The 13,515-nt window shown below is 41.8% G+C and overlaps 1 protein-coding gene across 2 annotated transcripts in view; it reads right to left on the bottom strand.

The window, feature by feature from the left end:
- The window catches only part of RFX3 (regulatory factor X3), a 299,582-nt gene that overhangs the window by 34,682 nt on the left and 251,385 nt on the right, over positions 1–13,515 (bottom strand). For both annotated transcript variants that reach the window (XM_019517634.1, XM_019517633.1), the window contains 4 exons: positions 9,408–9,529; positions 7,127–7,239; positions 4,805–4,920; positions 4,171–4,325 (listed from right to left, as the gene is read on the bottom strand). In XM_019517634.1, the coding sequence (XP_019373179.1) occupies positions 4,171–4,325; positions 4,805–4,920; positions 7,127–7,239; positions 9,408–9,529 (506 nt within the window). The remainder of the gene's footprint in view (positions 1–4,170; positions 4,326–4,804; positions 4,921–7,126; positions 7,240–9,407; positions 9,530–13,515) is intronic.

Below are 13,515 nucleotides of genomic sequence, written 5' to 3'. Positions count from 1 at the left end.
AGGGGTGGGGGGGAGGGCGCTGATCTCTGCTACCCCATGCTGTGCAGGGGGGCTCTGCCACGAACTCCCAGAGGCCCTGATCCCCACTGCTGCAGCTGATGAGTGTGGCCAGGGCTTTTTTTTATTTTTTTTTATTTTTTTTTAAGTGCCAGGAGGCTGGGGCTGGGCATAGCAGCCATGGGGCCTTCTTCTGCGGCTCCCCACACCTGCAGAGAGACAGATACAGCTGGAGGAGCTGCGGGAGAACCTGCAGCTGCCCGGCTGCGCTTGCTTCTCCCCAGCCGATCCAAATCTCCAAATCTCTTTGTAACAGGGGGCCTGCTCCAGACCGATCTCACTGTGGCCCACCCACCTGTTTCTGGGCTAACTGCCCACCTTCCCTCCCGCCACACCTTGTTGTTATTTAATTGATATTAATAAGCGGGAGGCTGCCCATTTCTTGCCCCAATGCTGGGGGCGCTATCTGTGGCTCTGTTCCTCCCCTACACCGCAGCCCAAGCCTCGCAGATGGCATCCATAGTTCTCACAATCACCGGCCCCTCGTTGGGCCCCAGAATCCTCATCCACCTTCATTCTCAGCAACATAGCTCCTTGAGCTGCTTCCCCCTCACAGGTGTGGTCCCCCTCCCCCTAGCATTGACTAGTCGGGGGAATGTTCAGACAAGTTCGTGAGTCCATGGCCTCACACTCTTCCTCTGGGGTCCACCTTCCAGACCCTACAAAAGGGGTAACCCACCCAGTTGTGGGGGCTGGGGGTTAAGGTGCCCTGACCCGCCTTTCACCTGGGTGGTAACTGGCCTGGCACTTCCTGGGGGCTCCTGCACCACTGAGAGCCCCACAAGACCACCCACTCCCAGCAGGGTGCAGTTTTAGGTCATGCCCAGGACCAGGAGCCTCCTGACCATCCCCGACAGCTCCTCCCTTACCTCCAAATGATACCAGCAGCCCTGCAGCCAAGCGATCTTGTTGCCTGGCCTCCAGCAGCAAAACTGCCCTGTTTATATGGGCAGCCCTAGGTTCAAAATAGCTGCCTTCATCAGGCACCTGGCAGCTGCTAGCTCCAGGCCCTTAAAGTGGCAGGCACAAACAGTGCCCTGCCACACTCTTTGAATTTTTTTTTAATCAATCTGGAAGCTCTGAATTCAATTTGGATCTTTTAATGGGTCTCCCAATTCAATTCAGATTCAGAGATTTGGTTTCCAAATTGTGCTGAATCTCTCCCAAATCAGATTAATGATTGAAGCTTCGCACAGCCCTAGTAGAAAGCCAGCTGGATACCCAGAAATGATATGAAGAGGCCTCTTGGTAAAGGGCAGTCCTTAGATCAGAAGAGATTTTTAATAAGTAATCTGAAAATTGTCCAAATAACAATAATTCCCAAAACCATATGTATAATTATCCAAATCTGCTTAATAGTACATTCATCCATTGCTACATTTTTTTCCAAATGGAAATATTCTGTCATTTTTGGCAATCAGAATGTACGTGAAATGTACATGAAGTCGCTATTAGCTTAGACAGAAATGCTCCACACATGAGCCCTTTTCTAAAACCTTGCATTAACGCTATTTCTTTTATTTTATTAAATAAACAGAAAGTAGGCAAGAACATGTCATAGGCTAGTAATCACTCAGCTAGCCTATGAAACTTCTCTGGGGGCTAATAGAAAGCACAAAAAAAGAAGTGGAAGGCAAAGAAAAAGCAATTTTGATACAAGAATCAGTGTACAGATTTATACATTATCATTTTCCATGGCAGCTTCATTTTCATAATCATGTTTAAATAAAAAAAGACTTGTGTGAAGGAAAGACAAAATTAGTTGTTTTTTTCTTCTAAATTTAAGCCTTAACTCAATTTCTGAAATCTTGCATTTTTTTGCCTATTAGTTGAAGGTGAATTACATGTGCTTAAAAATAAGATTCCATCTGCTTACATTTTATATTAGAAAAGTAGACTATATCAAGCATAAATCAAAATGAATTAATTTAAAAGGCTTATTCAGTTTATAAAAAGATAGGGGTCACCTGTATCATCTCTATAGCTTGATAAAGAAAAATAACCATCTAACATTTTTTTTCCTACTACATCGATGGAAATATATTTAAATGGCTAACTTTTGATCTTTGAGTCATATTGTCAACCTTTTTTGTACTGCAAATAATATACTGTATATAGTGAAGTCCAATTTTGTTTCAGTAACAGGCAAAGGTCAGTAGCATGTTCTTATAAAGCAGTGGGTGCAATTTTTTTCTGAACTGTTTGTAATAACTGAAGTCATTATAGATGTATTTTTATTGACACAAGCAGAAAGTGATTTTGCTAGCTGTACAGCTATTTTTGAGGCACCATCTCTTAAAACATTAAGCCAACCTAACTGTGAAATGATTACTGTTTGGTCCATGGAAAGAATACAATATTTAATATAATGATATGGATTTTATCTGTAAGATATTATTAACTATTATTGTTAGTAGAAAATATTAGCATGACATGCCTGACACAATAAACATTTTATAAAGTCAACTTTGCTAGAAACTAAGGTAAATTAGATTTTTTTTTTTTAATCAAAAACAGCTGCAAGGTAAACTGCCTGAGCAGTTACAGGTACCAATAAAACCAACTTTGAAAAAAGAAACTGTATTCCTGAGTTAAACAATTTGATAATTATTGTTTAGTTATGAAATCATAGTACAGTCAGCAGTATTACCAACTGTGCAGCATAATACTTTAGTCAGTCTTTAAATTTTTCTTTTAAAAATCTTTTGAATTTTTCATGTGGTACATAGAACAAGAAGCATGCTAAACTGAAAAAATAAATAGGGCTAACATGTTTGAATTAGCATTATCTTGTTTTTAGTAGTAAAATTTAGCATCAACATTAATAGCTTACTGATTTTAGTATACTTGGAGGATCAACAACAACTTGTTAGTTGTCCAAAACTAAAATCCGAGAGCATATCCACATTTTTTGTAACTTAATCTAAGGCCTAAGGCAATGCCAAGTGAAGTTAGTTTAAATACTCCAACAGACATACATGCTCAGAACCAGAGCATACTGAAGTCTATCAGGTAGACTAGAGCCAGAAAACAAAGGAACACCTTTTTCATATTCAGACACAGCAAAATATATCATCTATAATGACCAAAGCATATTTCACAGCAAAATATATCCTACAACCTTCAGGAAGCATGTTTTTAGCCTCTTTTTTTTTATAAATATGTAGAAATTACCAGTCTTATTTTCTTTAAATACAATGTCTGTGCCAATCAGGGGCACATCTGGAGGGGGCACAATAGCACAGACACAACCCACATTCATAGAAGCAGCAGTCAGTTTTCTTAAGATCCTGGAGGAAGTAAGACTTTTCCCCCCATCCTTATCTCTGGCACGTTCTGTAACCTCCCACTCCCCCCTGCCACACCTGCTGCTGCTCGCACCATCCCTGCTGACCTGGGGGTGAGGGGGCTTCACAGCCATTCCTTCCCTCTCCAACTGGACTCTGCAGAGAACTGGGCCCAGCCAGGAAGAATGGCAGTGATGGCTAGGTTCCTCCTCCCTGCTCCCAGGACATTCTCTGCCAGTTCAGGAGCAGGCATGGGGGAAGGGAACCCATCCATGACTACTACTGTCTCTGGCTGATTCCGGCACCCTGTGCAGCCCATTTGGAGCAGAGTAAGAATGCCTGTGGAGCCTCCCCCCACCCCCACAACAGCTAGGGGTGGCAGCAGTGGAGGGTATGGGAGTGGGAAACAGGGGTGAGGAGATACGTCACTGAGCACAGATGTGATGGGAGGTGGGACTGAGAGAGAGGAAAGAAGGTCCTTACCTGATTGAGGTACTGCTGCTCACACTTCAGGGTATGCCCACCTGATGGGGGAGGGAAAGCTGGGTACAGGAGGTGTAGCCACCCCTACGGCATCACAGGCTGCTCCTGCATTCCCCTTTACAAAATCCTACATCCACTGATGATACCTATTCTAGGTACACATCTTTCTACTCTACAGAACTAAAGAGTGTCCACACACACTACTTCTGCAGTCTTCAGAATCAATCCCAAAGACTTCCCGGAAGGTAGTACAAACACAAGATAACCAGGCGCGTGCGCGCGCGCGCACACACACACACACACACACACAATCCTTACAAGATGTCATCTCTGTTCAACTTACTAGGAATAGGTCTAAGGACGTCAGGAATGAGAATCTCCACCAAAGCCTGGTACATCACATGGTCACAGTTACACATCCATTTCAGAATAGACTCATTTTTGCACAGAGTTATCAGCTTTGCTTTCGGAAGTCGACTTTCTATTTCACTCAGATTGCTGGCGTGAACAAATGTATCAAATGAATAAATGAAAATTAATTTACATGTTGATAAAAAAGAAGAAGAATGGATTTTAAAATATAGTATTTAATAAAGCATTATAGATGTTTGAATACCCAACGCTGCTATACTTCGTATCATATAAGACTGGAAAATGGCTTCTAAAGCTCTGTTACAGCACATAAATTATAGGTGGAGGTGATAAGAATGCTCCCCTTACCTAAAAATCTTGCATGCTACATCATGAAAAAAATGCTATTTTAATCCTCCAAGCACACAAACAAAAAGGGACTTGTGGGGGGGGAATACACAGATACAATAATTTCAAAAGTGCAATTTGTGGTACCTAGTAATTTAATCTAGCAAACATCAAGTAGGGTTTTTCAGTTTATATAAATAACTCTGATTCCATTTGATTTGACATATGCTATTACATGATGATAACAAACAGTAAATGGAAAAGAGACCTGTACTGACCTTGGTTCAGTAACAGTAGTGCCATCAACTGGAGTGGAGGGAGAATAACGCCAAAAAGTTTGCCACAATTTTTCTATCAGACTAAATTGAAGATTCACTACAACATCCAATATTGCCTGAAAGAATACAAAGAGAGTACAGCAAGTCTTCTACCTAATTTCTCTCCTCTCTTCCCACCCTGCAAGTCAGGGGCGAGCAATTAATTCAGGTGGAGGGCCACTGAACAAGTTTTGATGAGCTGTCCAGGGCCACATAGGTAGCCTCACTCAATGACAGTTGCCCCACCCCCTGGGCATCACATTGGAACCAGAAGTCCTGCCCCCTAACCCCTGACCCTTGCCACCGGAAGTCCCTCCCATTGCTGTCCCCCACCCAAACACTCCTTTTGGGAGCAGGGGTTGCCATCTTAGAACCAGAAAAAAAAACAAATCATACACTAGAAGTCAAACACCTACTATATTTTAATTTTATTACAAAAAATATGTCGTGAGTTGTGATTGTGTAGCGTATATAGAAGGCATTGCATAATAATTAAAAAATAAAGTGTCACTCTTTTATATTGCATGTGTGTGTGTGTGTGTATGGTGGCATGTGGGAGTGTGTGCAGGGGTTGTAAGAGGGTGTGGCTGTGTTGAGGGGCATAGGGTATGTTGGGGTGTATGTATAGGTCGATGGGAGTTGTGGGGGGAAGGGTGTGGGTGTGTGGGGTGCAAGGGAGGGTGGGGGATGTAGGGACCCTCCACACACTCCCCCATGGTGTGCAGCCCCTGCTACCTAGGAGCAGCAGCAGGCAGAGAGGTCAGGGCGCATATGCCCAGAGCAGGCACCTGGTGGGGTGTGGCTTTGGCCAGCACTGCACGAGGGAAGGGAACACAGCCTGTCTGGCTGCCTCTACTGCCAGGGCTCTGTGCTGTGTACCTACAGCTCCAGCACTTGCAGTAGGGAAAGCCCTGCACTGGAGCCTGCTGCCTCTGTCACCCCTGCTGCGCTGTCCCTGCACTCTGCTGGGACTGGAGGGAGACCCGCCCCCTGCTTTCCTGCGGAGTTCAGCTTTCCCACTGCGAGTGTGGAGCTGCAAGTGCGTCATGAGGAGTCCCCATGATAGAGGTGGCCAGGCTCTGTGCCATGTGCCTACAGCTCCACACTCAGTGAAGAAGCCCTGCACTGGACTCAGCGGGGAAGCAGAAGGGAACCTTGGTGATAGAGGCAGCCAGGCAGGCTGCACCCCTTCTCCCTGCGCCACACTGGCTGGAGCTGCACCCCACTGGGCGCTTGCATCGAGCACGAGGACCCTGACCTCCCTGCTTATTGCTGCTGCCAGCAGCTGGGGCTGCATGCCATGGGGGGAGTATGTATGCAGGGGGTTCCTACACCTCCTTCCCTCACCCACACCCTGCCCAGCTGAGGTCTGCACTCCTGCTGCCCCTCTGGGTGCAGCCTCTGAGCTCCAGCTTCTGTCCAGCTGCAACTCCACTCCCTGACCAGCCCTGCCGCTTCCCTACCTGCTATTCTAAGCAAGCAGGTTCCAGCTGCAGCAGGAGCCCCACCTGGAAGCTGATGGCTGGGCGAGCCCTTCCTCCCAAGAAGGTGGGAGTGAGGCCCAATACGGTATGCTGGGGGGGGTTATACAAGTGCAGCAGGAGGGTCTACAAGGCTACTCTAAGATTCCTACCCTGTTTGTTGGTAGGACGGACTTTATCTTATCCAGTTAAGAGCAGTGACACTGTGAGGTGATCCGTGAACCTGACTCTACCTTGCTGGGGCAGTCAAGTTCCATGTGGGTCACAAACAGAGTCCCTGGAGCTGGAGAGGGAGTGGAGAGGGGAGGGAAGTTGGGATGAGGAGCACAGCCTCCTGGGATGCTGAAGGATCAATGTATACCCAGTGGCACTCCACACACAACTGGATAGGTGTTATATATGCAGTTGGAAATCACTGTACTGTCCAGAAGCTGCTCTTGTAAAGAGTTAATTCTTTACAAACTCTTATGTTTTTCCTATGAAAAAACACTTGAATGGCTGTATGCTCACTTTTTGCTGTGGCAAAAGGGCATGTTTCTTGTTAGAAATATTATGCCTGTCCAAAACCTATAACAAATTTTCATTCTTAATACTCTAGCTAATCATTAATACTGGCTCTCCTTTTGAAATGAGAGACTACAGAAAAATCCTGTAAAATTCTGTTTTATATAGAATGAACATACTGGCAGCACCTGTATTGCCATTAGCTGTAATGTGTTTTGTACTGTCACGTTACGCTGAAAGTCCTTGATTTTTAGCTCAAGTCAAAAGTAAGAGTTCATGTAAAATACATCTTTCTTACCTCACAGTGCTCTCGATAAAGACTCTGCAGTGACTTGATATCCTCAAAGGTAGTACCATCTGGCAGAGAAGATATTTCAACTTCTCCAAACTCTGGAAGTACTCGAGATGCATCTGTTTCCATGAAAACATAATGCAAGAGAGCTATTATGAATGGTGCCAATTACAGTTTAATTAGGAACACATTTAAGAACAATACAAAGAAATAAATTCTAAAAGGTCAAAGTTAGCAAAGAGAAAAGTCTTTCACATTTATGTACATATGTGTGTATGTGCATAAGCTATGTGAAAATTATTAATATTTAATTTTAAACAATCTATTTTAAAAGCAAAAGTAAAAAACCTATTACTGTGTATGTTATACAACCAGTTAAAATGAAGTCACAGACATACTATTTCTGCACAGCAAAGGCACACTCAAGTATTTAAGTCTACAAGAAATATTCTGTACATGACAGAATAAATTATACTCATGGATGTCTGTTCACATTTTAACTACCAGTTTGTTTTACACTCTTAGACTTTCATGCATTAATGTGTACTTTCAGAATGTTGCATAAATATTTCCAAGTAGAGATACGCAACAAAAATGAATTACCAATTTTTATGTGGGAGATTCAAAAACACTATAACTACTATTCCCAATGACCTGAAATAAACTAAAGGAAAGTCCTACCTTTTAGGAAAAGGCTTTTGAAAATCCTGTCTTTTAGGACTTTAAGTCTACAATTACTGTTGTATCATTTTAAAATCATTTGTATGTATATGCAAATAATTATTAAATGACCATTTGTACAATTGTTTGATTTACAGGGTCAGCTATAGTAAATGCATGCAGAGGAATGGGCATGCAAGCCTAGGGTTTCCAGTTTTAAAATGCTGGCCCCCTCAGTGTACTATAATGCAAGTAATATCATTTAAAATTACAGCAGCCATGGACACATCTTCATGAGCAAACAGCTATTTCATAATTGCAAAACTGAAACAATTCCATTTCATACCCAGTTGGGACTTGAGAATGCAGTTGATGGGATCAAAAATGTTATGGCCACTGCTTAATCATAGAAGATTAGGGTTGAAAGGGACCTCAGGAGGGCATCTAGTTCAACCCCCTGCTCAAAGTAGGACTGTCCCCAACTAGATCCTCCCAGTCATAGCTTTGTCTAGCCAGGTCTTAAAAACCTGCAAGGTTTTAAAAATCCACAACTTCTCTGAATAACCTGTTCCAGTGCTTTACTATTCTCCTAGTATCTAACTAAACTTCCCTTGCTGTAACTTGAGGCCACTGCTCCTTGTTCTGTCATCTGCCAACACTGAGAACAGCCTAGCTCCATCCTCTCTGGAACCACCCCAGAGGTAGCTGAAGGCTGCTATTAAATCTCCTCTCAGTCTTCACTTCTTCAGATTAAATAAACCAAGTTTCTCCAGCCTCTCCTCTTAAGTAATATGCCCCAGCTCCCTAATCATTTTCACTGCCCTCCACTGGACCCTCTCCATTTTGTCCACATCCTTCCTGTAGTGGGGGCCCCAAAACTGAACACACTACTCCCGATGTGGCCTTGCCGGTGCCAAACAGAGGGGAAGAATCACTTCCCTTGTTTTGCTGGCAATGCTCCTACCAATGCAGCCCAGTATGCTGTTAGCCTTCTTGTCAACAAGGGCACGCTGTTGACTCATGTTCATCTTATTGTCCACTATAACCTGCCAGAGTCTTTTCTGCAGAGTTGCTACTTAGCTAGTCAGCCTGTACCGGTGCACAGGGTTGTTCTGTCCTAAGTACAGGACTTTGAACTTGTTCTTATTGAACCTCCTCTTTGAGATTTCTTTTGGTCCAATTCTCCAATTTGTTGACGTCTCTGAATCCTAGTCCTACTCTCCAGTGTATCTACTACTCTGCCCCAGCTCAGTGTCATCTGCAAACTTGCTTAGAATGCACTTCATCCCATCTTTCAGGTCACTGATAAAGATATTGAACAAAACCAGCCCCAGGATTGACCCCTGGGGCACTCCATTTAGGTCTCTACCTTTGTAAAGCTGGCACACAGTGTACACGCTAAATTTTATTCCAATATACAAAATATAAAAGCTTAGAGAAAAGATAGATTTTGCATGGTTTTCTTATGTGAGGTCTTTAAATGAAGATATATGTAACATTTATAAGCCCTATTATGAATGACAGCTTTCACAGAGAACCATTGTAGAGAAATATTGCACCAGTAGCCTGGTGTTCATGTTGATTAAAGCAGTTTATTTAAAAAGCTATGTAGTGTCCACTTACATACCTAAAAACTGTTGATGATGTTGACTTTGGGCAATTACAGTTTGCTCAACAGATGTGCCTGTCTGTTGACCACTTCCTGTGAAACCATCTGCAACCCCATCCACTTTCTGCATAGGCTTGTACCTAAAAAATATCAGATGGAAAATTAGACAAAATTATCCCTCTGTTCATCCATTCATAAATGCATTATTGTATGATATTTTCTGCCTACTTCAATACAATTTCTTTATTTGATACAAAAAATTCTGGCTACAAATAGAAGTCATATTTGTCTTGGGATAAAATATCCTTGGATAAGGCACAATCATTTAGATGTCCATATCCACTGCCCCAGGATAAGTCCGGAAAAGGTTAATGGGATAAGTACTAACAGTTTATCCTGGGATATCACAAAGTGTGCCTGAATGATTATCCTAACACTGCATCATTGATTTGATGGCAGAAAATCAGCAGTGCATTCGGATGTTCACTACACCCTTATTAGGATGGCAGCGTGTGTACATGCCAATCCTGGGAAGTTTCTGTTCTGAGACAATCACACGCATAATTTGTCCCTGAAAAAAAGCAAAGTTTGTTCTCGCCCTCAGTATATAAAAGCTTATATAAAACCAAATGTTGTATTTTTTCTCCCTCAAATAGCATTAATTAAAATTTACCTGGGTATGATGATTTTCCCAATCCATGTTCTGGGTCTTTCTAGTTGGCTCATTTGAATTGTGTTCAGTGAACAAATCAGCTCTTTCATTTCTATCTTCATATTTATCACTTGACTTGTAGCCATCCTATTTTATTTACTATACCCTAACCAAACTCAGCAATAAGTACAAAATACGTAATTTCCTCATTGACGTTTCTCTGGTTACCATTACTGTAGCATTTGGGTCTAACAAGCATTAGTTTATTATCTTTATATCTTTACACTGTAGGGAAGTTTTTCTTCAAAGAGGAATCAAAACCCATAAGCGACCAAAGCTAAAAACTGAAGAAGTTTCACCTAGCTTTGGATACCCAGTGATCAGTCATCCAACATTACGTCCTATTTTTCAGTGTAGTTAGCAAATATATAGTATTCTATTTGCTCATAGGACTGTAAAAATATTAATTAATTAGCTCTTCCCAATTAGCCCCATAGAGGTGAGTATTATATTCCATTTTACAGATGAAGAAACTGAAAAAAGGGCTTAGTGCCATGCAGTCAGTGGAAAAGCCAGAATTCAGAATCAGAGCTTTTCTGACTTTCCACCCCATACTTTGGCTTCCAGAATGCACTGCCTTGCTACCACTGGTGGTCAGTCTTAAAGCTCTCAACTAATTCAACTGCAGTTGTGAGTTGTCAGCTCTTTTGCAAATCGAACACTAGTGCCAAGTTTGGTACCTGGAAAACTAACAACGTGCAACTTTTGTGGTTACTTATGAAAAATTTACTTCTCCAATGACTTCTCCAATTTTATTTTGTGGCAGAAGCAGGCATAAAATCCAGTACTCCACAGGGGCATTTAATAATATTAACAATGAAACTGCTTCCTCTTCCTGCCATACCCTACCACACTGACTATATGGCTTCTAACTTCTGCAACAAATGGAGCAATGATTGTTACAGATAATAGAGTCATTCCCTACACAAGTTCAATTCATTCCATGACCACCATCCATTTTGAAATGAGACAAAATCTGAGGAAAAAATAGCATGCAATCATGTACTTTGAGTTTATCAGAATGCATTGCCAGGAGAGGGTAAATGTATCAATACCCTATGAAAACTGCTTTCCTAACTCGTCAGTTCTACACTTTGCAACCTTAACATATTTTCAGAATAGGATATATTTTTTAATGAATTAATTTCCTAGATTTTTTTTTAGAGGTAATGACTGCTTTATCAGCAAAGGCTGAATACTGGACATTCAACACTACAGCACCACAATCATCTGAACAACAGGATTAAGTACAATATCTGGCAGGTGTCCATTATGGACCAGTGAGTAGAGGGCAACAGCGAACATAGGCAGATGAATTACATCTACCATATTTACTCAAATATAAGACAACCCTGAATATATGCGACCCCCCAGTAATTAGATTCTATATATGGAAAATGTATAAATTTGTTACAATTTTCCAGGTACAGCATCTAATTATTGGAGGCTTGCCTTAAATTGTCCCCCTCACATTGCTACATGCTACAGTAGTGAAAATAAATCGGGGGGGAGGGGTTAAGTAGCCTCTTTGTCCTCTCCCCCTCAATTTATTCCTTCTGCAGCCCTTTCCCCTGCTACATACTGTCAAATCCTGCTCTTCCTGAGCACATGGAAGTAAAGAGTAAATCTGAAAGCACTGACCTTGAAAGAAACATACCTTTAGTAACTTGCACATAGGCAAATTGCTACAGGTATCTATAGACTTTCAATGTATTTTACCTTTTTTGGAAATTGTTGCAAGTTTTACCATAGATATTCCATAAACATACCTCTGAGTAGGACTTTGGCACTCATATGTAGTACAAACTATGCATACCATTAGGTCCAAAGACAAAGATTCATGATTTACCATACATTCATTGGGCTGGGAGCTAGCAGAGTCAACAGTGTTTCAAGCCATGGTGACCCCACAGCTCAACACTGCTCAGTATGTTTGTGTACTCCAGATACCCCCCACAAAGTATCCATGTGCTGATTAACCCCCAACACATGACTGGAACCAGGTGTTATTTTGATGAGTCCTGGGATCTTCACTCAACTGCCTACTTATGCTACTGCAGAGACACTAGGCATAAAGGAGTTTTAAAATGCAACAAATTTCCCTTGTGAACTTTATGACCAAAGGTTATGCATAAATATCCATCTTTCCAAATAGTACTAAAACAACCAAAACATGAACACCTAACAATGAAATATATGACCTAAACTCTGAGAAGTGAAGAAAATACTAGTTCAGTAGTTTCCTATTTTGAGGCAGAATAAGTGAAAGGATCATAAAATTATCTCTATCATATTCTTTTTTTGTCCATTTAGTTCTTTTAACAGGAATTTTCTAAACAGGTACCATACTGTGATGCGTCCGCAAAGCGACACTTAGTTTTCCTGTTACTGAACTCACAAGAGCTATTTTAGAAAGGACAACGACCCCAGATAATGTACTGATGGTCAGATACACTCAAACTTGCTCTCTGGTGCGTTTCGGACCTACCATCCCCAACAGAACCAAGAATTAAATATGTCTTGGCTCTTATAAGGAAAGATCTTGGAAGCTTTGCGTTTGTCTGAGTAATCATGCCATCGGCAGGAGAGGGAAATAAATGAGCACAGAAGGAAAATGTTCTAAACATTTGATTTTTTTGTTGTGCAGAACAGTAGTAACTTTACACAGATTACAGAAGCACAACAATGAGATGCTGCTACTGTTTTGCACAAGATACTGGCATGACTACAGCAGACAGAGGCAGAGTTTCAATTCCAAGATGTCCCTTAAGGTATATTTGCTTTATTACCCTCTGACATACTAACATGCTCACCTTGTTAGGTGTACATTACTGAACAGCCTAGCTTATTTGTTATCATCTTATTTCTTTCTAATTAAACAGAAACTTGGAAGCACTGTATTTATTTACTTAGATTTAGTCTAAAAGGCAGCTCCATTCCAAAGCTTTTAAATGATCAAAGAGAAAGGATTACTTACAAAAGGTAGACTGCTGAAAGCTACAGCAATTCCTCATTATTTGTTAATGTAGAACCAAATGAACTGATTACTAAAAGTAATACCTCTGAAATATTGGGCCTTGGAAAGTCCAAAAGTATATGTGTACACACACACACGTCCTTGTGATTAGGAAGGTCATATACAGATATACACATGGGCACGCTAGAAGGAAGGAATAGGCTGCAATCGGTCCTAGACAGGTTACAAAGGTGGGCAGATGAAAATAGGATGGGATTCAACACTGACAAGTGCAAGGTGCTGCACCTGGGGAGGAAGAACCAGCACCATACCTACAGGCTGGGGAACTCCCTTCTCGTCAGTGCAGAGGCAGAAAAGGATCTTGGAGTTATCACTGATGCCAAGATGAACATGGGCCGGCAGTGTGGGGATGCAGTCAGGAAGGCCAACCGCACCTT

This window comes from Gavialis gangeticus, unplaced genomic scaffold (genome assembly GCF_001723915.1).
Source record: "Gavialis gangeticus isolate Ggan-Ray unplaced genomic scaffold, GavGan_comp1, whole genome shotgun sequence".
NCBI classification, from domain to species: domain Eukaryota; kingdom Metazoa; phylum Chordata; order Crocodylia; family Gavialidae; genus Gavialis; species Gavialis gangeticus.
The sequence above is the reverse complement of the archived record's forward strand: the minus strand, read 5'-3'. Positions and strand labels throughout refer to the sequence as shown.